The 25540-nt window shown below is 37.5% G+C and overlaps 2 protein-coding genes across 4 annotated transcripts; both read right to left on the minus strand.

Moving 5' to 3' along the window:
* Positions 1-676: 676 nt before the first annotated feature.
* Positions 677-3963, minus strand: PAL1 (PHE ammonia lyase 1). Its single transcript, XM_008245733.3, has 2 exons — positions 3359-3963; positions 677-2640 (listed from the first exon to the last, which is right to left on the minus strand). The coding sequence occupies exons 1-2, from the start codon at positions 3760-3762 to the stop codon at positions 891-893; spliced, it is 2154 nt and encodes a 717-aa protein (XP_008243955.2). The 5' UTR covers positions 3763-3963; the 3' UTR covers positions 677-890.
* An 11056-nt stretch (positions 3964-15019) lies between these two features.
* EIN2 (NRAMP metal ion transporter family protein) lies at positions 15020-24283 on the minus strand. Of its 3 annotated transcripts, none has more exons than XM_008245728.3 (8): positions 23962-24283; positions 22343-23316; positions 21979-22065; positions 21722-21832; positions 21427-21639; positions 20520-20699; positions 17727-20411; positions 15020-15636 (listed from the first exon to the last, which is right to left on the minus strand). In XM_008245728.3, exons 2-8 carry the CDS (start codon positions 22598-22600, stop codon positions 15262-15264), a joined length of 3909 nt encoding a protein of 1302 aa, XP_008243950.2. In that variant the 5' UTR covers positions 22601-23316; positions 23962-24283; the 3' UTR covers positions 15020-15261. The 3 variants fall into 3 exon arrangements, with proteins under 3 accessions (XP_008243950.2, XP_008243952.2, XP_008243951.2); XM_008245730.3 differs by having other exon boundaries at positions 20520-20696; positions 23962-24275; XM_008245729.2 differs by having other exon boundaries at positions 23967-24105.
* Between the last annotated feature and the right edge of the window lie 1257 nt (positions 24284-25540).

Raw genomic sequence — 25540 nt, forward strand, 5'->3', positions numbered from 1 at the left:
TCTCTCTGTATATATATATATATATATATATATATATGTCCAATAATTATTCATGAAATTTGAGCTCTTGGGATTATTGAAGTGGACAAGACTTGTGCACTTGAACAGTGTCAAAGCAGCATCTCTCTCTCTCTCACTCTCTCTCTCTCTTATGGTCTCAAATTGGTGGAAGCTGACCAGGAGTTTGCATTTTCTCTAGTGCTAAACCAACCTGGTGGATCTCGAGCCATCCTTTTGGTCTTACGATGGCTTATGGTTGCTGAGTGCTTGGCCCCTCTGTATGGTTTAGACTCTGATGGGGGATCTTCCTTCTTCTTTTTGTTTGTTTTGTTTTGATTAATTCTATTTGTTGCCAATTAGTTTTCATGGTCTTGTTGGTCTAGCCAGGCTTAAAAAGATTTTGGTTTGAGTTGAAGGGCTAAAAAGTATTTGAAGTTCTGGTGTAAATTTTGGTAACATTTTCTTCTGCATCATCTCATTTTAACATTATGGTGGTCATTTAGGAACTCAAATGATCAGATTATCACTTGAATTGAAATCACAAAGATGAAATAATTGAAGTGAAACTCATCAGCCTCAAGAAAATAGAGATTTGTCAAAAAGAAAAGGAAGAGAATTGATAGCCTCCTATGGGAGATGCTTATGTAACTGATGAGAGAGAGACAGACATTCCACATTTTCTGAAAAACATTTCCTGACTATTTGAATACTATTCTCACTAAATAACAAAGAAGTGGTAAAGAACTTAGAAAGAATCAAAAAGCATAAGTAGATGGTTTTACATTTATTAGGTAAAATAGGTATAGTCACACAGGCTACCAGCAATGCAATCAAACTTATGGACACAGAAGTAGTGGAATGGAATGCAGCACTCAAAGCGTAACGAAATGCTAACAGATCGGAAGTGGGGCACCGTTCCAGCCCTCGAGGCAATCCAGAATCGGGTCGATAATCTTTCCCTCGCAGATAGCTGAGAACACCTTGTCGCATTCTTCGCCCGGTGACCTGACCTTTTCCCCTGTTAGGTACTCTGCACCCAACTCCTCCCTCACAAATTTGTACAATGGATAAGACCTGCATTCCGTAATCCTGTTTGGAACTCCAGCACTTCCACTATCCAATGCAGCCCTTGCACTATCCACCTCTTTAGGCAAAAGCACCTTCAGCTCTTCCTCAAAAGCAACAATCTTTTGGAAGATTGAAGTGCTTGCATTCTTCTCATTCTCACCATTTGTCAAAGCATGCTCAACCAGCACTTGCCTTAGTTTTTGCATCAATGGGTAAGTAGCACTGCAGGGGTCGTCGATGTAGGCGAAAACATATTCCCTATCGACCACTTTAAGCAAATCCTTCTCACAGAATCTTGATGGGTGGAGCTCTCCATTAACCCCAGTTGTCAAAGTTCTCTTAGCAACTTGGCTCACTGTGTTCTTAACTGTGTTCCTCAGGTTCTCCTCCAAATGCCTCAAATCAATGGCTTGGCAAAGTGCCACCAAAAATGTGGAAGACATGAGTTTCAAGATATCAACAGCTTCAGCTGTCTTTCTTGAAGAGATCAACCCCAAAGAGTTCACGTCTTGGTTGTGCTGCTCTGCACTCTGGACATGGTTAGTGACCGGGTTCGCGAGAAACTGAAGCTCAGAACAATAAGATGCCATGGCAATCTCAGCCCCCTTGAAGCCATAATCCAAACTTGGGTTCCTGCCTCCAGACAGATTTGATGGCAATCCATTGTTGTAAAAGTCATTGACAAGCTCAGAAAATTGAGCAAACATGAGCTTCCCAATGGCTGCAATAGCCAAACGAGTATTGTCCATAGAGACACCAATCGGGGTCCCCTGGAAGTTGCCACCATGCAAGGCCTTGTTCCTTGACACATCAATCAAAGGGTTGTCATTGACTGAGTTGATCTCCCTCTCAATAGATTTGGTGGAGTACCGGATCACTTCAATCTGTGGACCAAGCCATTGAGGTGAAGTTCGGAGAGCATATCGATCCTGTTTTGGCTTCTGCAGAGGGTCCTGCTCGTGCAACTTCTTAGCAGCTTTAACATAAGAGCTACCATCCAAAATATGTTCCATAATTGCTGCAGCTTCAATTTGGCCAGGGTGGTGCTTCAACTTATGCGTCAAGTGGTCAGTAAATTCAGGCTTCCCCTGCATAACTTCAGCAAAAATTGCTGATAGAATTTCTGACAGCAATGCCAAAATGTTAGTGTCGAAAAGAACTGTGGAAGCCAAGCCAGAACCAACAGCAGTGCCATTAACAAGAGCCAGGCCTTCTTTAGGCTGCAACTCAAAGAACCCGGAATTGATGCCAACAAACTCAAAAGCCTCTGCAGCACTTAGGGTCTGGCCATCTGGTCCAACAGCCTTGGAATTAGGCCTGCCAGTTAGCATCCCAGCGATGTAGGACAGCGGGACAAGGTCACCGGAGGCTGTGATCGTGCCGCGTAGGGGCAAGCATGGAGTGACATTGTTGTTGAGGAACTTGGTGATGACTTCCAAGATCTCAAATCTTATGCCAGAGTAGCCCTGAAGGAGTGTGTTGATCCTAACCAACATGGCTGCTCTTGTTGCCTGGTGAGGCAAAGTGTGGCCTGACTCTTTCGTGCTTCCAAACACTCCAGCGTTCAAGAATCTGAACCAAGAAAATCAAACCACAATTATCAGCCATGGTTTGGTGAATTAAGAAAGGTATTGAAAAACAAATGTAACTAAGGAGGAGAAAAGCTGATGGCATAAATTATAAAAGTCAAATCCACTTGGGTCCAAAATTATTAGTTTAACATTCAAGATCCACTATAGCAGATCTTTCACCTAATTATAATTGTCACCTCTCGTGACAAAACCCAACTTTCACCATGTCATTCTAAAGGTTTCCTATGGCAAAATTCTCAACCCCCAAGTCCACAAAACATGTTCTTTCCCCCAAAAAAAACAAAACAGAGAGAGAGAGAGAGAGAGAGAGAGAGAGAGAGAGAGAGAGAGGATGGGGCAGTCAACCCGTCCTGACTCAGTCAACTCGCCCGTTTCAACTCGGTCCCTATATATTCCACGTGCGAGTAATTAACTAAGCAATGCCTATGCCCTCCATACCCACCACAACAACAAATCATTCAACTCGTCCACCATACACTGGGTCAACTCAGTCGAGTCAAAGTTCTAGGTGAGGCAAGCGGTGCAAATAAAACGATGGGAATTAGTTGGCTGAGCTACCGACTACCAATCTACTGTATATGATACGCTCACGATCGAACATCAACAGTGTACAAATAAATATAGACAATGCAGCAGGTGCTGTAAATTGATATTCGGTGTCATAAAACATGTTATGATGAGGAGGAGCTAGAGCTTACCTAATGAGCTCCTTCTGAAGGGCAGCCCCTTGCTTTGTTCTTCTGTGGGAGGTAGCACCAAACCCAGTGGTGACACCATAGCTGTCAGTCCCTTTGCTCATGCTGTCCATGACCCAGTCGCTGCTGGCCTTGACGCCGGCCCGGGCTGACTCAGAGAGCTCAACCTTGACCCCAGAGTCATGAGTGGCTATGGCCGCCACTTGGGAAATGGTCAGGCTCTCTCCACCGAGCTTCACCACCGGCTTCCTGTACTCAGCCACCATGCGCTTCACCTCATCCAAGTGGCTCCCTTTTAGTGTCTCTGCTGCCACACCCCAGTTCAAAGGGTCCTTCTTTATGCAGAGCTCAGAAGACTCTAACGATCCGTTTTGGTGACCATTTTGCTTGATGGAGTTGGTTGCCATGTTAATTACCAAAAACAGATGGGAAAATACAAGAACTGATGGGAGCAAAGTGTTTGATGAATGCGAGAAGAATATGGAGGAGGAGGGTGTGCAGAGTGTTTTTCTGAGAAGAGGAGGGAGAGAGGAGGGTGCTTAAATAGAGAGATGGTGGATGGAGAAGAAGTGTTAAAAGGAGGGAGGGTTTTGAAACGGGTCATCTTTTGGGAAGTGCTTGGTAGGTGAGCATAAGGGTGGCAGAGAGCCACACGAGGGTTGGTTGAAAATTGAACGTGACCGTATGATCATCTGTGGATCCAACGGTGGGGATGTAGGCTACGTGGCTTCTAAGGTGGATGATTGGACGACCGTATACTTGTTAGTTGCTTGGTATAAGGGTAGGAGACGACACCAGGGAAAGTGGTTGGTGAGGATTGTTGTGAGTGTGGAAAAGTAAAAGTTAAAACAAAAACAAAAATAAATAAGTTTTTCTTTTGTTGTATTTATGCAATTTTATGGTCAACTTGTATCGGTATTGAATAGGAGGTTTTACAGCATAATTTATTATTATTATTTTTTTAACAGCATTCGTGAAGTTTTCCATTGCCCTTTCTTTTTCTTTTTTTCAATCAAATCATTCTCTCAAAATTCGTTCTCTAAAACTATTCAGATTATCTAAATTTGGTTATACATTGTATTTGACGGAGGTTGCTACAAATCATCCAATTATTCTTTATGATGGTTTTTGTTTTTATTTGTTTGTTTGCTCTTATGCACAAGTAGTTCGCTAAAAATCATGTTTTTTTTCAAATCTATTACGAATACGATGGTGAGTATGCAGTGGCGGATCTAGAAATTTTTCAAGGAAGGGGCAATAAATAAAAGACTAAAAACATAAAAATAATTAAATAATTAAACAACCAAATATCTTTAGAATCTAACGAAGATTAATCTAAATAAAAAAAATCTAAAAAAATCAATTTCAATTAATCTAATTAAAATGCATATCAAATTATCAATTAAACAAATAAATCTGAATTGATCATCTATTCATGTGCTATTGTATTAATCATACAAAATACAAAGAGAGCCAAATCAGTAATAATAATATATATATTTTGTGGTCATAAATTGTGATTTCATTAAATGACTTTAGTAGTGGCAAGGTTCCAAACATTAAAATAGATGCTAAGTGCAGTGATTCTATTGGGTGAATGAAAATGGTAGAGATTATATGGAATTAAATTATAAGGCAGAGTTTTGGGAATTTTACAAACCAAATGGTGGTGTCTTTATTGTATGAAACCAGACTACACGAAACACATCGTTTCATTAAAAAAAACCCACGCATCTCAATCCGACGTCGTTCACTTAAAACCTAGAGGAAAACAAAAGTTGAGTCAGGGTTGGGTCTTCTTCTTCGAGAGGAATAAGCCATTGACGGCGCCTCATAGAGCTTACATACCATAGCTGCTGTGGGCATTAGCAGAGGGGCATTTTCAGGCACCTCCAAAGCTTTTTCCGGCGAAGGAAGATGCATGCACCTCCTTGCGCCTCTGTAGATCCGCCAGTGTGAGTATGGCCGCAACCACATGGATTAAATTTTTATGAAATATGTAAGGCTTAAGTGTTGGCAACCAGATGGATGAATTGTTATAACAAATATTTTGTAGCATAAAATGAAAAAATTAGCAAGGATATTCGAATAAAATTGATGGTGAAGTTTGGGCACTTGAAGAGAATGACGTCTTTTGGAATAAAAAGTGCTACTATTTTTATGAGTAGTGATTTACTCCTTTTTCTCCTATTTTATCCATTTACACTCCTTTTTATAACTAAAAAGGAGTATAAGTGATAAAATAGGAAAAAAATGAAAATCATTGCCCATTTTTATCCATCTCTTTTTAAAAATTTTAAAATCAAATTTATCTCTTTACAAAATAACTTTTACAACTCTCTCTCCCACACACCCGCATCCATATTTATTTATTTTTCTTTTGTTCAAAATCCACACTGACCGTCCTTTCCATCCTTCTCCATCGTCCCTGCCCTGCAATTTCTCAGCACTTTCATTAAATCCACCCCCAATCTTATGTCTCAATTCTAGCCCCACCCTCCCTGCAACTGCAATTTCTCAGCACTCCCATTAAATCCACCCCCAATCTTATGTCTCAATTCTAGCCTGCAATTTCTTTGAGCTTCTGTACAACAGAAAAAAAAAAAGATGACATGGTCATCATCTTCTATTTTGGGTTTCGCCAGAGGAGGAGGCGCGTGGGTTGGGGTGGGAATAACAAATTGGAGGCGGGGGTCAGTGGTGGACGCGGATCCATAAAATTTCGGCAGTGAGGGGCATAGATATGGGTTAAATCCAAATTTTTTGCATGTAGTGTGGTTATAGCCAAAAATGGGCGCAGAGAAAGAAGAAAGAGAGAAGAGATAAGGAAATAAAGAGGAAGAAGAAAACTGGAGCAGAGAAAGAAGAAGAGAAGAAAAAGAAAAAAGGAAACAGACAGAAAAGAGAGAAGTAAAGGAGAGAGAGAGTTTGCTTGAATTAATAATTAAATGGTATTTTAGAAATAATGGTAGGTGAAAAGATATGTTTTATGTTTTTTAAATTTATATAGTATGTGAGAAAATAAGGTGGGTGAGAAAATATGACAAATGGTAGAAATAGCAGCATTGTTTCAAATCATAAGTTTGTTCTGGGGTGGTGATTTTTCCACTCTCTTTTTGTCTACTTACACTCTCTTTTATTTTTTAATAGTTTTTACTATAACAAAAAATGAGTGGGAACATACAATTTCTAACAAAGGGAGTGTAAGTGGATAAAAGATGAGTGAGAAAATCAGCTCTCTTTTTCTGTTATCTTCGTCCAAAATATAAATAAATCTTTTACTATTATTAATCAAAGTTTTTTTTCACAAACCATGATGCATATATAAAATCTTTTACTAGTATTACCGTATTATTTTATAATTTCTTCACTTTTACACGTACATGGTAGGCTCATAACACATTCAAGTGGTAATAATTAATATATAATTTTTATGTTTTACAAAAACTGACGAGGTGGGTCTCGCTTTTCAAATTCGGAGCTCATAAATTAAAAACTCAACTCCACCTATATCTTCTTCTTTTGAAAAAAAAAAAAATGTAATTGGTGTATGATTAATTTTTTTTTCAGCATAACAAATGTCGTTAGCGTGGCTTTGTGATGAAGTGGTTGGGTTTTAAAATATGAAAGTTATTTTTAAAATAAATATAGATGGAGCACGCAAAACCAGGGAGTCCATTCGTGAGGTGATGCCTTTTAATTGTGTCATTCTAAAGATGGATGCATGAGAATGAGTGGCGGGCATTTTGTCGGCTGAGGAGGAAAGAGGAGGAAGAACAGATGGTCTTTTACTGGAAGATGCCAAGATGTCCGTTAAGCCAATTCAAAGCGACTTTCTGTCATTGAAGCACCTACTTGTTTTTCTTTATGATAATTTACTCTCTTCTTGAGTTTTTGAGTTTTTTGTTTTTTTTTCTAAGGACCACTCGGGAGTACATCAGAAATCTGGGTCAATTTAACAAACACTTTATTGGTGTAGCATACGTATACGTGTATATGAGGTTTATACAAATTGGGACGGCTCTAAGCGGCTGCCTTGTCTGTCTGTGCCCAAGAGCTCCCCCTGATCCTGTCCAATTAAAAGCTCGCATGCAAGTTCGTCTACCCAACTGTAGACAAGATGCTATAAATTAGTTGTCTATTCACTTGCAATTTGCAAAAAATATGTGGCAATTTGAAGGACAACATATACCCAATGTGAACCGCTCGTCTGGTCCGGATCCAAATCAATATATTTAATTGAACAATACAAAAAACAAAAAGGACTGGACACTCCATTTTTGGGGAAAATTTCAACAACAAATATCTATTTTTGTAAAGGGGGAAACTCACTCAAACCACATATTTTGGTACTATAAACTTTCGTTCATATTCATTTCAAAATTTGGTTGATTTTCTCATGAGTCGTGTTTGGCACAACCAAGATAATGCTATTTTCCTTTCGGCTCTTTCCAATAATTTATGTTCTTCTACAATTTGATTTGAAATTAAGAGACCAACCCAATCGGGTCTAACCATTAAAAAAGTTTCTAACTTGCAGATGTCTCAAGTTTGAATCACAATTACATCATGGTGCATGTGTGAGAAAACTCTATTATCATGCAATTTAGATTATCACTTGCACTATAAGAAAAAAAAAGATCAATTGTACAAAAGACCAAAGTTTAGCTCGGTCGTCAATCAAATAAAAAATATTAGAGGTATTGTTTATAATAGTTTATATATATAAATCGGGTCGAGCTACACATTTGTATATATTAGTTCTCACTGAACATGCTACTTGTAGTATTTGATCACAGATCATTTAATTAAGGTTAGTTTGTCACGTTTGGTTTTTTTTTCCCCTTCAACTGGTAGCTGAAACTGAAACATTATAAAATTATAGTATGTGCAGCCTTATGTGTGTGACTCGCAATTAAAGGTAACAGAAACAAAGCTTATGACATGCATTAACTACTAATTAATCATTGTTAAAAACTTAATATTCTCATTTAGTCATTTGCATATGCCTTCTGTGGATCATATTAACTGATTACTTAATTTGGTCTGGTTTATTCAAGTCATCTTCTTTAATCTTTAAAAGAAAAATTGTAACCACAAGGCGTAGTGCGGTTGACAAACTGTCACCTCCAGATGGCGAGTTACCTGGTGTCTCAATGGTAGGGGTTCGAAACTCGTTGGAAGCACTTTGTGGTCAGGGACAAGCTTAACCCCAAACGGGAATTAATCCTATCTTTCGAGTGTGGGGACACTTCATGGTATTTATAATAAAAAGAAAAAAGCAAAATCGTGGAAAAATAATAATTTCCAAACCAATTCTCATGAATTGCTTCGCAAGTCCTTAGTGGGCAAGGTTGTTGCCACGGTACTTTTAGCTTTCAGATTTTCCATCTCTTCATTTCGGTGCATTGCATGTAATGTATTTTATTGGTCAAGTAACTCGAGTCAAGTCTAAGGCATCGATGGCGAGTCGCCCACGACAATGTGTACACCAAAATGTCTTCTAAGAAGAGTTTGACTTCAATGCCTTGTAGAGAAATTATTGGACTCTATTTTATTAGGTTGTGCGGCTGGATACAAGTTATGGGACGTGTATGAACTTAATAATACGTTGATAAAATACTGTAACAACATACGAGTTAAAAGTATGTGGTTCATCACTTTAAGATAAAATCTCTCTCTCTCTCTCTCACACACACACATATATATATATATATGAGCATACTATTTTAAATTTGACTCAATTTAATGAGCCTAAATAATTAAATTTAAGACAATATCAGTATGGATTGTATTTACGTGTAGGTCCGTGTCGTTCTATTGGACAACAAAAACATTATATGTGTTCAAACTAATAAAAGAATCCAGAAATCCACGACAATAGAGGTCCAATATGGTCAAGCCTTCATTCCATATATGTTAGTACTTAATTTGGGCAAAACATGTGCAGAGATTAATTGTAGGTTTGATATATATGTTGATACGAAATTGAACAAAATAACTTCTTCACTCTAATTATATAGAAGCACTACTTGTCTCAACTTCAAACAAAATGATGCAATTAGGTGATTCGACTTTAAGACCCACCAAACTTTTTCTGAACATAATTGGCAAAACTTTTCCCTTGCTAGTGGGTACAGAAGCCGATGAAGCTAATGACCACCAAACAAAGGAAAAATAAAGTTAACTTCACCTAATACTAGACTAATTATGTACAAAGACTAGGCTGCTGCATACGCAACATATAATTAATTCACATATCGATTTTCTTTAGCACTCCGAAATAAAGATTATAATTATAAAAACTATTTATATCACATTCACTGATTACGCGGAGACATAGATTTTCAAATCATAATCTTTTTTGGGTTGTTGTGGATAAAGATGAGAGAGAGATCTTTTGAGGTTTGACCCTTTGAAAGCTAGGGGCTTTTTGAGCTAACAAGTCTTGCTGCATGCCACCACCAACCTCCACTTTGATTTTCTTTTCCTTTCCTTTGATTTCATAGCTACGTAGGTGAAGAAGAAGAAACAAGAATATAAAATTGAGGCTGCGATGCAACTGAAAGCCGCGGACCACTTTCACAGGATGGGATCATGTGCTGTGTGTTTTGACTTGGGATAATTCTTCAACCAGATCCGATCCAATTCAAGCATGAGCCATATAAAATTCGCAGTAAAAATACTTTTTCCAATTTTTTTTTTTTAAAAACCCTTCTTGTATAATAATAAAAATAATATAAGCTACATGGTTTTGTCTTATTTTAAATGGAACATGTTTTAAATATATGCTTTCAAGAAAAAAGGAAAAAAAACTGTATGAGTTTTTGTTTTACTTGATAATCTCGGGCACCCACAATTTTGTTTATATATATATAAATCCCTGGTTATATATATACAAATGTAAGAGAACATCCCCAAGGCCTAATCTTTTGGGGATCATTTTGTATCAACCGCCATGAACATTATTCTTCACTTTTATGCTTTTTGGAGCTTTCCCCATGAATATGCCACAATGATGTAACTAAATTAACTTTAGAATTTTTATGCGTGTAGGCCATAGGCTCTCCAATTTGTCAATTATTATTCATGAGTAAGTAACTTCTGACAAGTTCAAATGAGAGGTATCTTTGTAGACATGACGATCAAAGTAATTATCAATCCCGATTATAAAATATGTAACATCAAAAAATTAAGTTATACATACATTCTGTAACAGAGTACGCCGAATTTTGAATTAGAATTAACTTTGAGGATCACATCATTGCAAGTACTATTTTTATCCTCATCATTTCAGATCTCTCTCAAGAGTTATATGAATTGTTCGTGCAAGAAAATAAATAGGAAAGAGAAAGAAAAAAAAACCCTAAAAGCTGGATTCCACGCCATACATCCCCACCTACCAAAACCAAAACCAAACCCCATAGCAAAGCATGCATCATACCAGAGGTTCCCCTCCCACTTACCACCACACATTTTTTTAATGGAATCAAGGTATGCAACGCGTTAGGGTTGATGTGAGGATGACGGAATTTTCACGAAAAATACATATTTCCTATTGCCTACCAAACTCCAAGAGAAAAGAGAAATGCCGACTCATGATGGGTCACGTGACTTGGCCTAACACTCTCCACTCTCTCCCCTTCTACACTTTGAAACCAAAGGAAGAAACTAGATGACAGCACGTGACTATATATATAGTGTTGGACTACTGGTTTGTTTGTTCATCATGCACTTAATAAATATATATATACCTAACTTCTGTTTAAGGCTGTCCATGCACATGTTGTTGTATCGCCGTCTGGTTCAGTTCGATTTGGAAATTGTTCACCTAAATGTTTCATATGTATTTATAAATGCCATGATCTTCTTGTCTACCAGCACTTCGGTATGCTCCATCTGTTCAGGCAACCTAAAACAGGTGGTCACTGCCAATAATTAGAATTCATCCAACCAATTTTGTTCCTAATTTGATTGGATATGATTTTTTATAATTTTTTTGGTAAATAAAAAGAATGAAATTGTGTGTTTTTTTAAAAAAAATATTTTTATTTTTATTTTTCTTATCTAACCTTTTGGGTTGGTGCAGCCTCAGCAGATCTCAACGGTGGTCAAATTGAGCCTTCTTACCAAACACCTTAATAAACATTTGTAATAATAAAAAACCGGAAGACTTTTTTGGAGTGCTAATAACAGTTTTTAAAAAAAAATTGATTAAATTAAGTAAACATTAAAAATAATATACAAATTTATAAATAAACCCAATCCTAGACATGTATTTATAAAAAAACTCAAACACTATTTAAACATAGAAACACACCCAAAATCAACAATTGTATATTTTTTGGGTGTGTTTATAAATGGGTTTTGAGTGTGCGTAATGATAGGTTTTAGGTGTGTTTATAAATTATTTTGGGTGTTAGATTTTTTTATAATTTCAGCTCATATTTTGGGTGTTTTAGTGAAACCCCCAAAATAATACTGTAGATCGTAAATAAATCTATGTCTGCTACTAAACTTTTTTATTTGAAAGGGTATTATTAACATATCCACACCGAAAAGAAAAGGCGAAAAAAAGAATAGAATAATAAACCTGAGCAGGTGGCTAGGCTTAAGGTGCTGGAGGCCCATAATTCAGCATGGCCCAACCCCACATGTAAAAAGCCCGAGCCAGGATCAAGAGCAACGCTATACCACTGGAACTGATACCATCACAATGCAACATCCCATTTTAGAATTTTGATGAGGTCAAAGCCATGCTACTTGAATTAAGGAAATTTAATAAAGAATAAAATCCGGTTTCATAAATTTGTTGACTTTGTGACACAACTAAAGATCAACATGTCTTAGGTTCGAGGATAAGCACCAATTGGATCAACGTATTACCAGAAAACTCAAATAAAATGGTGTAAATCATATGCAGCTACCTAGTTGTTACCTCTTTCTATTTGTCTTGAGCCTTGATTTTATAGACCAAGCTTTGTAATGAGTTTGAGTAGAAACAAAATTGATAAACTTGGTCCCAGGTGAGCTGATATCAACACGTGTCATCGATCCGACGGTGGATACTGGAGACTTGCAAACTCAGAAAGTGGAAGAAATCTCATTACTCACACTATGCTGTCATCTGCCTTTACTTGCTTCATCTGCATTGTATATTGTTTATATGGAAATTGTTTGCTACTTTGGTTTCTCTAAAAGAGGGGGCTATTTAAAACATATATGGCTTTCTTGGTTCTTTGTTGCAAATAGAAATTTCCATGGACCCAATTAATTATCAGTTTTGACCTTCATAACATACTATTATGAAACTTGCACGTTTAATTATCGTAGTATTGTTATCAACTAGCTCTCAATTTAGTAGTACTTATTTTCCCGACGTTAGAAGAGATCCCAGACTCGAATCTTCTCATTCTCAATTAATTGATAAAAGAAAAAATTCAATGCATTATTTGAAGAGAGTTTCATTAGTTTGCAGAAAGAGGTGCAACTAAATCATCAATTCACCATGCAACATAAGGGGCCTTTCCTCTGGCCAATACACATTTTCCTCCAAACTAAGATCACGTTTTTTTTTCTTTTCTTAAAGCATTTGTAATGGTTATCATCAACATGAAATTGAACTAAAACTATAAAATCTCACTTGTAATGATATTGTTTAATTCGTTGCAATTGCAATAGAAGGTGTTGTGTGAGGAACCCTCTACTAAATTACAATAGGCTAACCATAAGACTCACATGTCAATAAACTGAAACTATTAAACCGTATCATTATAAGTAAAATTCCAGTTCAAATTGAACTATTCAATTTGAAAAACTATTGTGATGCTGTTATTAATATCGTGCATTCTGTTGTGTATTTGTCTGATGGATGCATGCATTGTCGCTATGTATTTTCACAACAAACTCACTATTTATTTTTCAAAGTTATACAAATCAATTGTTTTATGCATACAAGTAATTATTTATACATTTGACGGTTTCTTTTCTTACAACAGCAGGCACACAATTTTTACTCTCAGGATTTTTCAGACGTGGTCGGACTTTTCCTGGGCCTGTAGTGGAGGAGGCACTGGAGGCCCAAAATGCTGTGGAGCAGAGAAAGCTTCCCTTCGGCCGGTTGCCCTACCAATGAGGTAAAAAGCAAGGGCTATAATCACGATGAACAATATCACAGGAACTGATACCACCACAACATATCCCATTTTGATTTTCAGCCAAAGAAATGTCTGCACTGCAACATCACAAACCCAGAGATAGATTTAAAGTCAATGAAAATAAATAAAATTAAACCTTTTCTTTCTTCCATTTTCAGTCTAAAATCCCATTTTACTTTCAGTGTGATGCAATTAACTTTCTTTTATACAACGATATTGAGGAGGGATTCGAACACAGGACCTTAGATGAAAGCCCGTAACTGCTTTTATACAATCATTATTTCGAACTGTTTATTTCCAGACCAAGTACTAACAGGACCTTAAATATGAACCCTTAAATTGTTTTTGGGTGTACAAGTTATGGACCATAAATTAAATCTCATCAAACATCCACTATCTCTGTCTCACTGTCTGTTAATACTTGTATAGACCTAAGCAGCAAAACCACAGGGACTTACCTCTTGGGTGTGTCTTGGTGGTGGTGTTGGGTGTGCCTTGATTTTCCAAACAAAGCAAAAGCAAGCAAATATACCTGCCTGGAGCCTGTGAACTCTGGAAAATACCACAAAAGACCACAGAGAGAGAGAGAGATGATGAGGAATTGTTAGACCATGACATGTATTGTCCAACCAGGCACTCGGTTGAGCTGAGGAGGTCTGTAAGCCCTCCACGTGTCATAAATCTGACCGTGGATACGGAAAGCAACTTAGCATAATAGGTGGGGAAATTTGGGGCCACGTCACGTTAGAGGAAACAAACTGAGAAACATGTAATCCACTCATTAAGTTGAGGTTATACAATATACAAATATTATATATATATATGGCTTTTTCACTCAACTTTATGGTCACTCTTAATTTGTCCATTGAATTTATTTTCTGACAAATTTGGGTTCCATCCACCTGCAATACTATATAGAAGCCCATCTGAGAGTGCCTCAACCAAGGCAACTATATAAATATATATATATATATACACACACATACATATAAGTGGGTATTTTGTTTAAAGGTGGGATTTAAACCAACTTTTGGTTTTCTTGGTTGTTTGTTGCTGATAGAGACAGACAACCTGCTTCAAATTCCCAATTAACTTTCGTTCTCCAATATTTGATAGATATTGTTCATTTCTTTGATGTCAAACACCACCCTCACCATGGGAAAAAACTTAATTGCAATAGGGACTGTTTTGCTATCTCCAACCAATAATGTTATAACATGTAGATGTGTTATCACGCATATCATAATGTTATTAGTAGAAGATAGCAAAATAGTGTTATTCCAGTTTCATGGAAGTCTTTCTCCGCACGATGGCCCAGACCACAGCATTGGGTTGGAAACATTGGGGTTGGAAACAAAGTGCAATGGAAAAAGATTATCCAAAACACTTGGGACTCAAAAATCTCCAAAAGGAGCATACAGCTTTGGATAGAGGCACCCACACCTGTTATTTTTCAACTTTCCATCTTATTAGAACAAGTAACAGAAGCAAGCAAGCAACACAAGAATTGCAAAATAACCAATTTTCAACCTTCTACCCATTTTCTTTGATAATGCTGCAATTACAGATCCAGCAATTCTTACCTATGTATATGTTAACATACAAGGAAATACAAATTGCAGCAATGGCTTTTGATACACTGAGAGAAATTATGCCTTAACTGAGGGTTTTGATCCAGAAGATGAGCCGTTTTCCAAAATCAAACAGCTCAATAACCCAGTTGAGACATACTGTGTTTGTCTGTGAAAGCTATGACCCATAAGGAGCAGATGCCTGAACCTTGCGTGAACCAGGACCCTCGTGAGTGCCAGCAGTTTTGTTGGTTAATCGACGCTTGTAGCGTTTGAGTACAGACGCCAGATTTTCTTTTCCCTTCGGGAAAGCTACATCGCCAGCTGCTGTCCCCGTTCGGCCCTTACGACAAGATATTGCAATCTCCACATCCTTGATTATGTCTAGAAGCGTTACTGCCGTTGTGCATTTTCCCCTGGCTGGTTTTGCAGCAGGGGGTATTCCATTTGAAAAAGATGGACTCGACTTCAGCTGGTGTACTGCAGGAATTTGAAGGCAGAAGCATGGCGACATTGGAGTGCGAGGCTTTGAAAATGCTGAATCAATAATCCCCTGACATCAACAGGATACAGAGCCATTAACATCACTGATTTAGAAGCTTTGGAAATAAATAAATATATATATATATATATATATGAAGATAATCTACTTGTATACAGAAGTAGCATTACTGCAATGCAAGGAGAAAATTTCTTCTAAATTCACCAATAGAAAAACACTATATTTCACATATAACTTGGCCAAAGTTCTTCCGAGAGTCACGGGAATGATAAAAGCTTATCATGCATAATTCTCATCTTGCACTAGGCAGCAAAAAACAGTGCTCATGTAGAAAGCATTCTGTGTAGAATACAAAGCACTCAAGGTTCAACATACATGAAAAGATAGTAGGTTACCAAAATGAATGTTTTTGAGACTGAACAGTGGAGGACAAACTTATAAGTTAACTAATATTTTAGTTGCCTAAAGTGAAGGCCCATAAGTGCAAAAGCAGTAACAAATATTACTGCCAGAAGAATCATCCTACACACTAACAAAGAAAACAATTACCTGCTTTTCAATACAAAAAAATTGCCTATTCATGACCAAAAAATGTTGTCCTGTAAATTAAGGAAAGTAACAGAACTATTGATGAATAATTTTGTTTAGAGTTAATATAGTCAGTTTTATTCACTTTCCTATATTATTTTGGGAGTTTTCCATTACCCTAAGATTCTATTTATGGTGTGATTTGATTTGATGTTAGTTTCCTTGTTTGACTTGGATTGGCCTCTATAAATACCCCTTGATGCAATCTTTCATTAGGATTTTGCTACCGGATAAGGTAGACTAGCCTGACAAAAGAATTAAAGAAATAAAGTGAAATTGGCTAAAATAGCCCTTTTTTACAAGTTCTATTCTAAAATAGCCCCCCTTGCATTAAAGAGACACTATAGGTACAACAAAGAGGGAACTATAGGGACAAGAAAGAGACACTGTACGGGCAATTATAGAATAAAAGTTGTGAAAAAGGGCTATTTGAGCACAAGCCCCAAGTTAAATGTAGACTATAAAAAGGTCTTATTTCTCATCTTCTCCCTTCTTTCTTTCTTCTCTTTCCATCTACTTTATTTCTTTTCCACAGAATCAAAAAGTGTCCAGTGATGGTGAAGCCCTACGTGAAGATGAGTGTCAAGAGTATAAACAACTGTTGTCACAATTCCTATAAAGGGAAGTACTGTTGAGTTAGTGTGATCCTAGATGTGAATCCAGCAGTGGTGTGTGGTGAAGTGGTTTGGTGGCAGGAAATTGCAGTGTCTTCTACCCAAGTTCCAGTTTAGGCAAGTGTGTTGGGTTTCAATTTATAGTGGAGCTCTAGAGGGTCCAAATTATAGCCACCCTCGCTGATGGTGGTGTTTCATCTTTGGGTGTTGAAGATGAGTGCCAGTTTCCTTGTTCTTTTTTCAAGAAAATTGGGCTCATATTATGAAAATCTTTTGGCGTGCTAAGAAAGAATTGAAGTACTTGACAGAGCATTCAGTTTTCATGTAACAAAGGTTGTTTTTCTGTGTTGTGTCCAAGGCATGTTTGACCCAGCTACAGGGGAGTGTTAGAGTCAATTTAGTCTATTTGATGTTTACTTAATTGGCTTAGGAACTTTGGACTATTCTAGGATTCTATTCATGCTGTGGTTTGATTTGGTTTTGTTTCTTGTTTGACTTGGACAGGCCTCCATAAATAGGCCTTAAAGAAACACTTTAATTAAGATTTAGATATTCAATAATGTAAAATAGAAAAGCCTAGCCAACTTCCTCCTCTCCCCTGTTCATCTTTCTCTTCTCTTTTCATCTACTTTGTTTCTTTCAACAAATTTGAGTTCCCAGGGTAATCATGAAAGCCAATAAAGTGCAGAAACTCATTTAATGCAACAAATGGAGCAAAAATGCCAACAGTAAAATAAACAATCAAAACCTTCTAGCAGTTTGATCAAGTCTCAAGGTAGATATACTGCCTAGTCAAACCCATGGTGAAGCATAACTATTTTCTGCTTGGTTGACATATGGTAACCAAGATGACAATCTTACAGAAGAGACCATAATTTCCTTGCAAAAATTGGAGTCACAGAAATGTATCTTAATAGACAGAAGTTTTTCAGTGTTTACCTGAAGTCGGTTGAGGACGTAGGTATATTTCCCCCATAGCTCTGGCCGGCTTTCCATGAGTGACAAATCAAGAATACGATGGATACACCAGACCCCAAAGCTTACTATCAAATCTGATCTCCAAATACAACCCTCCCCACAAGTAGGAACCATAAAAGAGGTGCAATTTGCATCATTATTCTTCATTGCAGAAACAGACTTCCTATCAGAAGAATGGTACTGAGGCTCACCCATGTGAACTGTTCGATTCATCTCTCTAGTTTCAGCTTCATAAAGAAATTTCTCCCTTGCAGCCACGCGATCAATTAGATCCTCATCAACGCCATCATTCTGCGTAAACAACCAGTCAGATCCTTCCAATTTCAAAAGTTTCACAATGCAATGCCTGAAAGACTGAAGAAGCTTGGCCTCTGAATCTGCAACTGAAGTAGCTTCTTGACTTACAGAACCTGCCCGATAACCAAATCCTCCACTCCCAATAGTACGATTATTATCAGCTACACCAAATTGCTCAAAAGGCTGTCTAGACCAGAGGGATCCAGTGTTAAAACTAGAATTTTGCTGTGATGAAAAAGCATCTCTGTAGACTTGTGATGGAGAGAGTTGATCGAATGCCAAAGGAGCTCCTGTTCGTGCTCCAGAATTTGAATACAAGGATGATTCATAATTTGTTATCCCAGTAGATGATCCATACCCCACAGGAATTTCCCAGTTGGCACTTTTCTCCGGCATGTAAAGATCCCGGTGAATGTCTGGTAAACTATGGTATTTCTTTGCATTTGCTGGACTTACCACATTCTCAGCAATTCCAGAAGGGCGCAGATCATAATACGGTCTTTCAGATTGCAACGGACTATTTCTAGATACTGTAAGATTTTGGAAACTGGAGGCCTGACCAGAGCCTAACCCATTTTGTAACTTCTGCCCCATGGTAAATGCAAGTGAATCTCTGTAGTTTGCAGCACCCAATGAAGAAGCGGATGTTAGGGCTGGTGACTCCATTTGACCGTTCAAATTATCAAAACCTCTGTCCTTTGCAATTCGATTGAGATATGAGAGCTGATAACCATGTATTGTGGCTGGCTGGGAGTCCCAACTCTCAGAAGATGGGAGACTGCGCACACTTGAATAGCGCCTCTCACCCGAGTCAATAACACTGCGGCTTGAATTTTGTACATAGGCATCCAACAACTGCATGCGGCTGGGCAACAATGAGGAAGATCCCCTTTGGACCCCATATGACTCTAAACTGCTTTGCACCCTCTGCTGCTTCGGAGAGTCATATAAACTTGAGTTGATAATGGGATCAGATCCTCTGCCTCCTGCAGATGGAAAATATCCTGAAAGTTCGTTTGCACTATTATCAACTTTCAACGAGGAGGTTGCAGCCTTTGAATCTAACCCCAACAAAAGATCCAGTTTCTTAGCCTTTGCTTCTTGAATTACATTCCCATGGAAATCATAGAGTTGTCCCCAAAATTCATCAAGTACTGCAGCTAGTTGACGTCTCGCAGCACGCCCCAACCCTGCTAATCTTGAAAGGCTACCAGCACTACTCCCCCCTTCATCACCTTTTCCACTTAGACTCCTAAATGATGCTGGACCCTCCGATGTCAATGGAGCAGTGCTCTCAGAAACCCCTTTCAATGAATCTTCAGGCTCCCAGGTATCTCCCTCATCATCATCTTTTTCATTTGGCAAGTCTCCTTCAACTCCTTCAACTCCAACAGTCTTTTCAATTTGCTCTGTTGATTCAATCTTCAGTGCACTGGTGCCCTCCATTGTAACATCAGAAACCTCATTAACCACAGTTGAGACTGGAGTTGACTCCACTGTAGATGTGGATCCCTCCATATGGCATTTAGGGGAGCGAGGAAAAGTAATATGAGAACCATTTTCCACTACAGTAGTTAGGTGAAGCTCCTGAACAGGCTCTGTGATAGTTTCAGGCAGATCAAGATCAAACCTCGCTACTTCTGAATCACTATCCAAAGCCCTCCCAAATGATGGTGATGGTTCATGCTTCTGGACAATTACCTCTCTATGATATCTAGGTTCAGTGATCTCCTCTTTCTTTGTTATTGAAACAGGTGAACCCACAGGCAGATCCCAGTTCCACACCTGAGCCTCTAATCTTACACTTGCAGATTTTAATGGGGTAGCTGCCAGCCAAATCATCAAACAAAATGTTGCACAAGCAGTGAGTAGAAGTACACAAGGAATAGACATACTACTCCCGGCATTCGACCTCAAATTGTTAACCCAATCACTATTCCCAACAATCACTTCTACTACAAATATGATTTTCAATCCAAGCATCCCAATTAGTGTAATCAGGGATAAAAATTCTACAAATTGAGAAACTTTATGGACACCCATTATTGGTCTTGAAGCAGCAATTCGAAAAAGAGGGATCACAGAAGATGGCAGTAGCAGAGCTGCCAACACTTGTGTGAATATAAGAAGTTGATACATCCCTTCAGCTCCTGAACTCCAAACAAAATAAAGTGCTGGAACAATGGCAATAATTCTGATTGTGGCACAATGAAGCCAACCAGGAAGGTCTAATTTCAAAAAATCATTCAAAACTACTTGTCCACCCAGACTCCAGCTTAATGTTGTGATTTGATTTGAAATAAAGAGAACCAGCAGGAAGGCACCAGATACTATTGGACCCCAAAAGACCTGTGTAATTTGAAAAGAAAATCAACTTGGCTCAGTATGCTGCATAATATTCAACGGTTGTCAAAAAAATAGAATTCATCACAAACTAATCATGGGAAGAATTGTAACCTGTCCGATTAGTGACATTACATCCTGAAATGTAAGCAAACCAAGGCCTGAGTATTCATTCTCCGCTGAGGTCATAAGGGCATAATTCACCAGATAAATACCACTAAAGATGCACAAGATGGCAACTAAATGGTGATGACACAAAGCATCCCTGGAAACAGTTGGCTGACACTGATACTGCTGCAAAATTAGGACAATTGAGTTTCAGAGAATTGACCGTTCACACAAATCAAAACATTATTCAAGGGGTTTACAAACAGGATGGACAGGAGGGGACAGAACTTAGTGATACAAGCACATTAGTTGATGTACAAATTAAAATTGATAATTATTGGACTCCCTACTCCAACAAGAAAATCTCAATGCTCCCGTTAATGAAAATCTTTTTTTCTATTTAGAAAGGAAGTAGAAATTTGAGTGCGACCTCAGTGATCTCTATCGAACTGCAGTGACCATTGAAAACCATCTAACCTTCTTAATCAAATTAGTATGTTAAAAGGTTCTTTTAAACTAGAGATGACTCAGCAACATGTCCTAAAAGGAATGTCAGATTGAGAAACAAGAAAACACATGCATTGAATGTATATCTAAATACGTCTAACTGTTGAGATTCATGATACATCAGACAGAAGAAGCGTTCACAAGGATTTATGTTAAAACAAAATCTCCCATATGAACTCAAGATGCAATAAGCAACTCTGTAAACCAAAGATGCACAGGCAGACATATATAATACAACAAATAGCAGATGCGGCCAATAGTTGACCGCCTGTAAAAGAACCAACATATATAATATATATACAACAAAGATACGAATACATGCATAAGCTCATGTTCAACAATGTACGCATGGATGTGAAACGTAATTGCAGAGGCAGAAAACAGGGAGCGTGAGAAGCACAGATACCTGCACAATCGAAGAATGAAGATAGAAACTGTGAGGCATTATACTTGCTCCAAGAAGACTCATCAATGCAAAGGCACTCTCCCCACTCAGCTTTGTTAGCATCCCATTCATGGAAAATGACATTTCTGGTTGACTGATAATTACTCCAAGAACGAAGGAAAGCTGTATAAATCCTGCAATGCATACACACAGGACCTGCGCCTTGCAAGTCTCCTGAAATGGGTACTCAGTATTTTAGTAATAAATATTGCAAATGCAAGACTATAAAGGAATAAGTGCAAGTAACAGAACTTACCAGGAGGGTGGAAAAAAGAGGGTACAAAACAGCATTAACAGCAGTCAAAAACACGCAAGTGAACAAGTCCCACCCAAACAGAAGATTAAGTCCATGTGCAATACCGAGGATCTAGTAAAATAAGTGCAATCATATGTCACACATATAACAAATCTAGTTTCAACAATGATACTGCAGATCATCACTTATGCCACAGCACAACATAGTTCAGACAAATTGGGGGCAAATGAATAAGTCGATGAGGATAGAGAAATCACCATGGTAAGGTCCGACAGAATCACAGAAACCTCTGTTTGAACTCCTAAGAATATGCACGTGCCTTTGTCATACTCCTCACTGCATATCTTTTGACATAAACAAAATTTAAGAAAAGAAAAAAGTGTTAACACTTGGCAGCTTAATAAGAAGCACGCGTGCATGCAACTGTCTCTGTACAAGTAAGAGAGAGAGAGAGAGAGATCAAACAGCCAACTACATAGTAATTCAAATAAAACAACATGCGAAAAGAAGGGGTATCCTGGTTAGGACGCAGCTCAAAAGCATGAATGTGAACAGAGTAAGCACACAGCACCTCCACAACTAACCATGCATTAATAAAACCCTGCATGAGAGAATTAATACCTGCGCAAGATCTCTTCCGGTGACTACACCAATCCGAGCTGACAGATAGTGACATAAAATAGCTGCAAAATTGAAAATAAGCATCAATGCTGCCAGGTCAGAGCCAAAACGGGCACCTGCTTCAGCAGTTGCCGCCCACTTTCCAGGGTCAAGATATCCAACTGAAATCAGAAGCGCCGGTCCAACAACAGGAAGCAACCGATGTAGAACACCCAACATATTGTTAGCACTAGGATTAGCAGATTCCGAATTAGCCATTGACTCTCGGACAAACGAAATTTCCAGTGCAATGATTTTTTTGGATACAATGGATCTGTCTTACTAATAACAATTATGGAGGGCCTTCCTGAACTATTTAACAAAACTAGACTCACGAACTGAGCGAACCACCGCTTCAGAAGGAAAGGAAATATGGGTACTTTAAAGACGGGAGAGAAACAAGAGAGACAAGCTCACAACAGGAGAAAGGACCTAGAACTTAGGGGGCAATAAAAGAAAAGGAATGAACAAAGGCATAAAGAACTAGAGCAGGAGGCCAGGTAAATATGTTTCCAGCGCATCAGTGTCCTAATAGGTACATGAACCTAGTTTACCATCTTTGGAGAACATAAATAGGTAAACGAAAGTACATCCAATGAAGGTCCTGAAAGGTGAGTCGCGCAGGCTATTCCAACACTTGCGCAGATCAACCTAACTTCTCAACATGACTACTACATGATCCAACTTCAAGCACTAACTGATAGTAATCTGATGCTTCCAATCATATCCAATTGGATGTCATTGTAGGGTAAACTATTTACCCTAAATTTAATCTTTATCTCCTGAACATAAGTAGATTGGTCCATCCAATCATTGTAAAACTTCGAGCCAATTACTAAAATTACAGAGCACAACTAACAGAGACTCTCAACTCCATCCATTAAAAAAACTTCAACCACTCCAATCACTTGCTACCCTGCCTTTGACGTCCAATCCTGATTCAGAAAATCACATTAGCTTGATGCACCCAAAAAAAAAAGAGGGTAAATATCAACATCAATACATCTTGACAACCTATTTTTATGACCAAGTCAAAATTTTATGAGAGCAATAAGAGTGACCCAACAGTATCATTTACACCATTAAGTAAGAAAATTAACCATGACTTAATCCCTCCAGAAAAAAAATGCTTTTCCCAAAATTTGAGCAAGAGCAAAACTAGCACACAGAATAATTAAAATTACCATGACAAGAATCTAATAGCAACCAATCAAATTCCAAACTTTATATTCCAGCAGAAATGCAAAAACCAAGCTCCAAACCCATTTCAGATCTTTGCCAGCACTAAAAAAGAAAAACAATCCTAAACAGAAGCAACATGCACATAAAATTTTAAAATTACAATAACTCTACAGTTGAAAAACAGCCCAAAACCCTAGAATCCCAGTACGATGAGAAGAATATCAGAATCCATCGCCATGGATCTGAGGCACCCAGACAAGCAAAACCCGAAAGCCCGTTTATACAAATACCGAGGAAGATGATAAATATTGGGTTAAATCAATTAATCAACAAGTCAAAAGCACAAAAAGTTGGTCTAGGGGGGTACGAGTTTTAGGGTTTTCGAAATGCTAACTTACCTTACCTTCCTCTGAGCTCTCCCTTTCACTTATATTGTTTGTTTCAGTTTCTCTGCCAATCTCTATCTTCTAATCTAAAGTCCTACACAAGCAGTAGATCTCAGAGGAGTTTAAAGAAAGCCACAAAACCTATATATTTTATGCATATATTTATATCTTGTACTGGATAGAGAAAGAGAAAAGCTCAAGTTTCTTGGTAGAGAGAGAGAGAGAGAGAGAGAGAGAGAAAATTATGGGTAGGCTTTCAAGGCCATCTTGAAGAGAGAGATAGAAAGGAAGACAGATAGTGAAAGTGAGGTCTTGAGAAAAGTTTAACAAAATGTGTCTTTTTTTTCCTATGAAATAAAAAGAAAAGAACAGATGGAAAGGTCCAAAAAACAGTTTCTACTTTCATTTATGGAATCATGTGTTTCTTTTCTATTTCCTCTCTCTTCCCTTCATTTTCTGTTTCCAAAAGAATTATAAAATAAAAAAAATCTTCATCTATTTCTGTTTCTTTTTTATGTTTTAGCTACAAACTTAATCATATTTATATACATTAGGTTCCAACTGAAAGAATAGTTAATATTCACTTCAGGAAGGAATAGTTAATATTGATTATGACAATGTGGGTATAAGAAAATACTGCAATACAAGTAACTGATGTTTTGTCATATTTTTAGAGACAATATAGAAAATGGCTATAACAATTTTGATATTATTTCTAAGAGGAAATATTTATTACTTTTTTTGTAACTTCATGGGTTGGACAATGACTTCAAAGAGGACTTTACAAGCTTGAACGCCAATCATATGTTCTCTACAAGCATCCAAATATGTAATTAATCTCCTCTAATCAAGGGGTTTCTTAATAGAGTTTTGTTTCCGTTAGTTCGCATGCTTTCAAGATTTCTAACCATATATTAAAACGTGATTCACTATAGAATCTATATCAATCAATGATTCGACGCAACAGTCTGTATACACGTGGATACCTTGCGATAGCATTTACTTTCTTACGAAATTTTTCATTTCATAATTCACTAACTTGAATTTGACAAATATGCATATTTATTTAAGGTTTTTTTTTAGTATAAGCGATTGGGGGAGGGGGTTTTACACAAATATTCATTAGTTGCTAAATACCACTTTTGAGACTCTTTAGTTTGGCTAAATACCACTTATAAATATATATATATATATATTGACTTTAAAAAAAGGTATAAATTGGTTAAAATGTCATTGATTTTTCATGAAAACCATTAAGTATCATTTGATGATATAAAACTATATCAAATTGAATAATGATTGGCCAAATAAAATATTCAGATTCTGAAAACGCATTAGCGATATGAAGTATTACTTTCTCGACCATTCTTATTTGATTGTAAATCAACTTAATCGGCAGTTAATGAAGCTCACAATACCATTTTCATATAAACATTAGTGACTTTTTTAAATGACAAAGTTATTAAAATAATAGTTACTTTAATAAATTAATTAGAATTTTGAATGTTGTTAGTGTGTGCTTGAGTTAATCAAACAAAGAATCCCATATTGTCAAGTTATTATATGATTTGTTCTATATATCATCTCTCAC

The sequence above is a fragment of the Prunus mume genome, linkage group LG1, assembly GCF_029339155.1.
Source record: "Prunus mume cultivar Tortuosa linkage group LG1, ASM2933915v1, whole genome shotgun sequence".
Classification (NCBI taxonomy): Eukaryota; Viridiplantae; Streptophyta; class Magnoliopsida; order Rosales; family Rosaceae; genus Prunus; species Prunus mume.

Coding starts and splice junctions, on each gene's coding strand:
- PAL1 (XM_008245733.3), bottom strand. CDS start 3,762: ATGGCAACCAACTCCATCAAGCAAAATGGTCACCAAAACGGATCGTTA. Junction 2,641..3,358: donor CTTCAGAAGGAGCTCATTAG/GTAAGCTCTAGC, acceptor TTCTTGGTTCAG/ATTCTTGAACGCTGGAGTGT.
- EIN2 (XM_008245728.3), bottom strand. CDS start 22,600: ATGGCTAATTCGGAATCTGCTAATCCTAGTGCTAACAATATGTTGGGT. Junction 20,700..21,426: donor TTCATTCTTCGATTGTGCAG/GTATCTGTGCTT, acceptor CTAATTTTGCAG/CAGTATCAGTGTCAGCCAAC. Junction 20,412..20,519: donor TAATGTCACTAATCGGACAG/GTTACAATTCTT, acceptor CAAATTACACAG/GTCTTTTGGGGTCCAATAGT.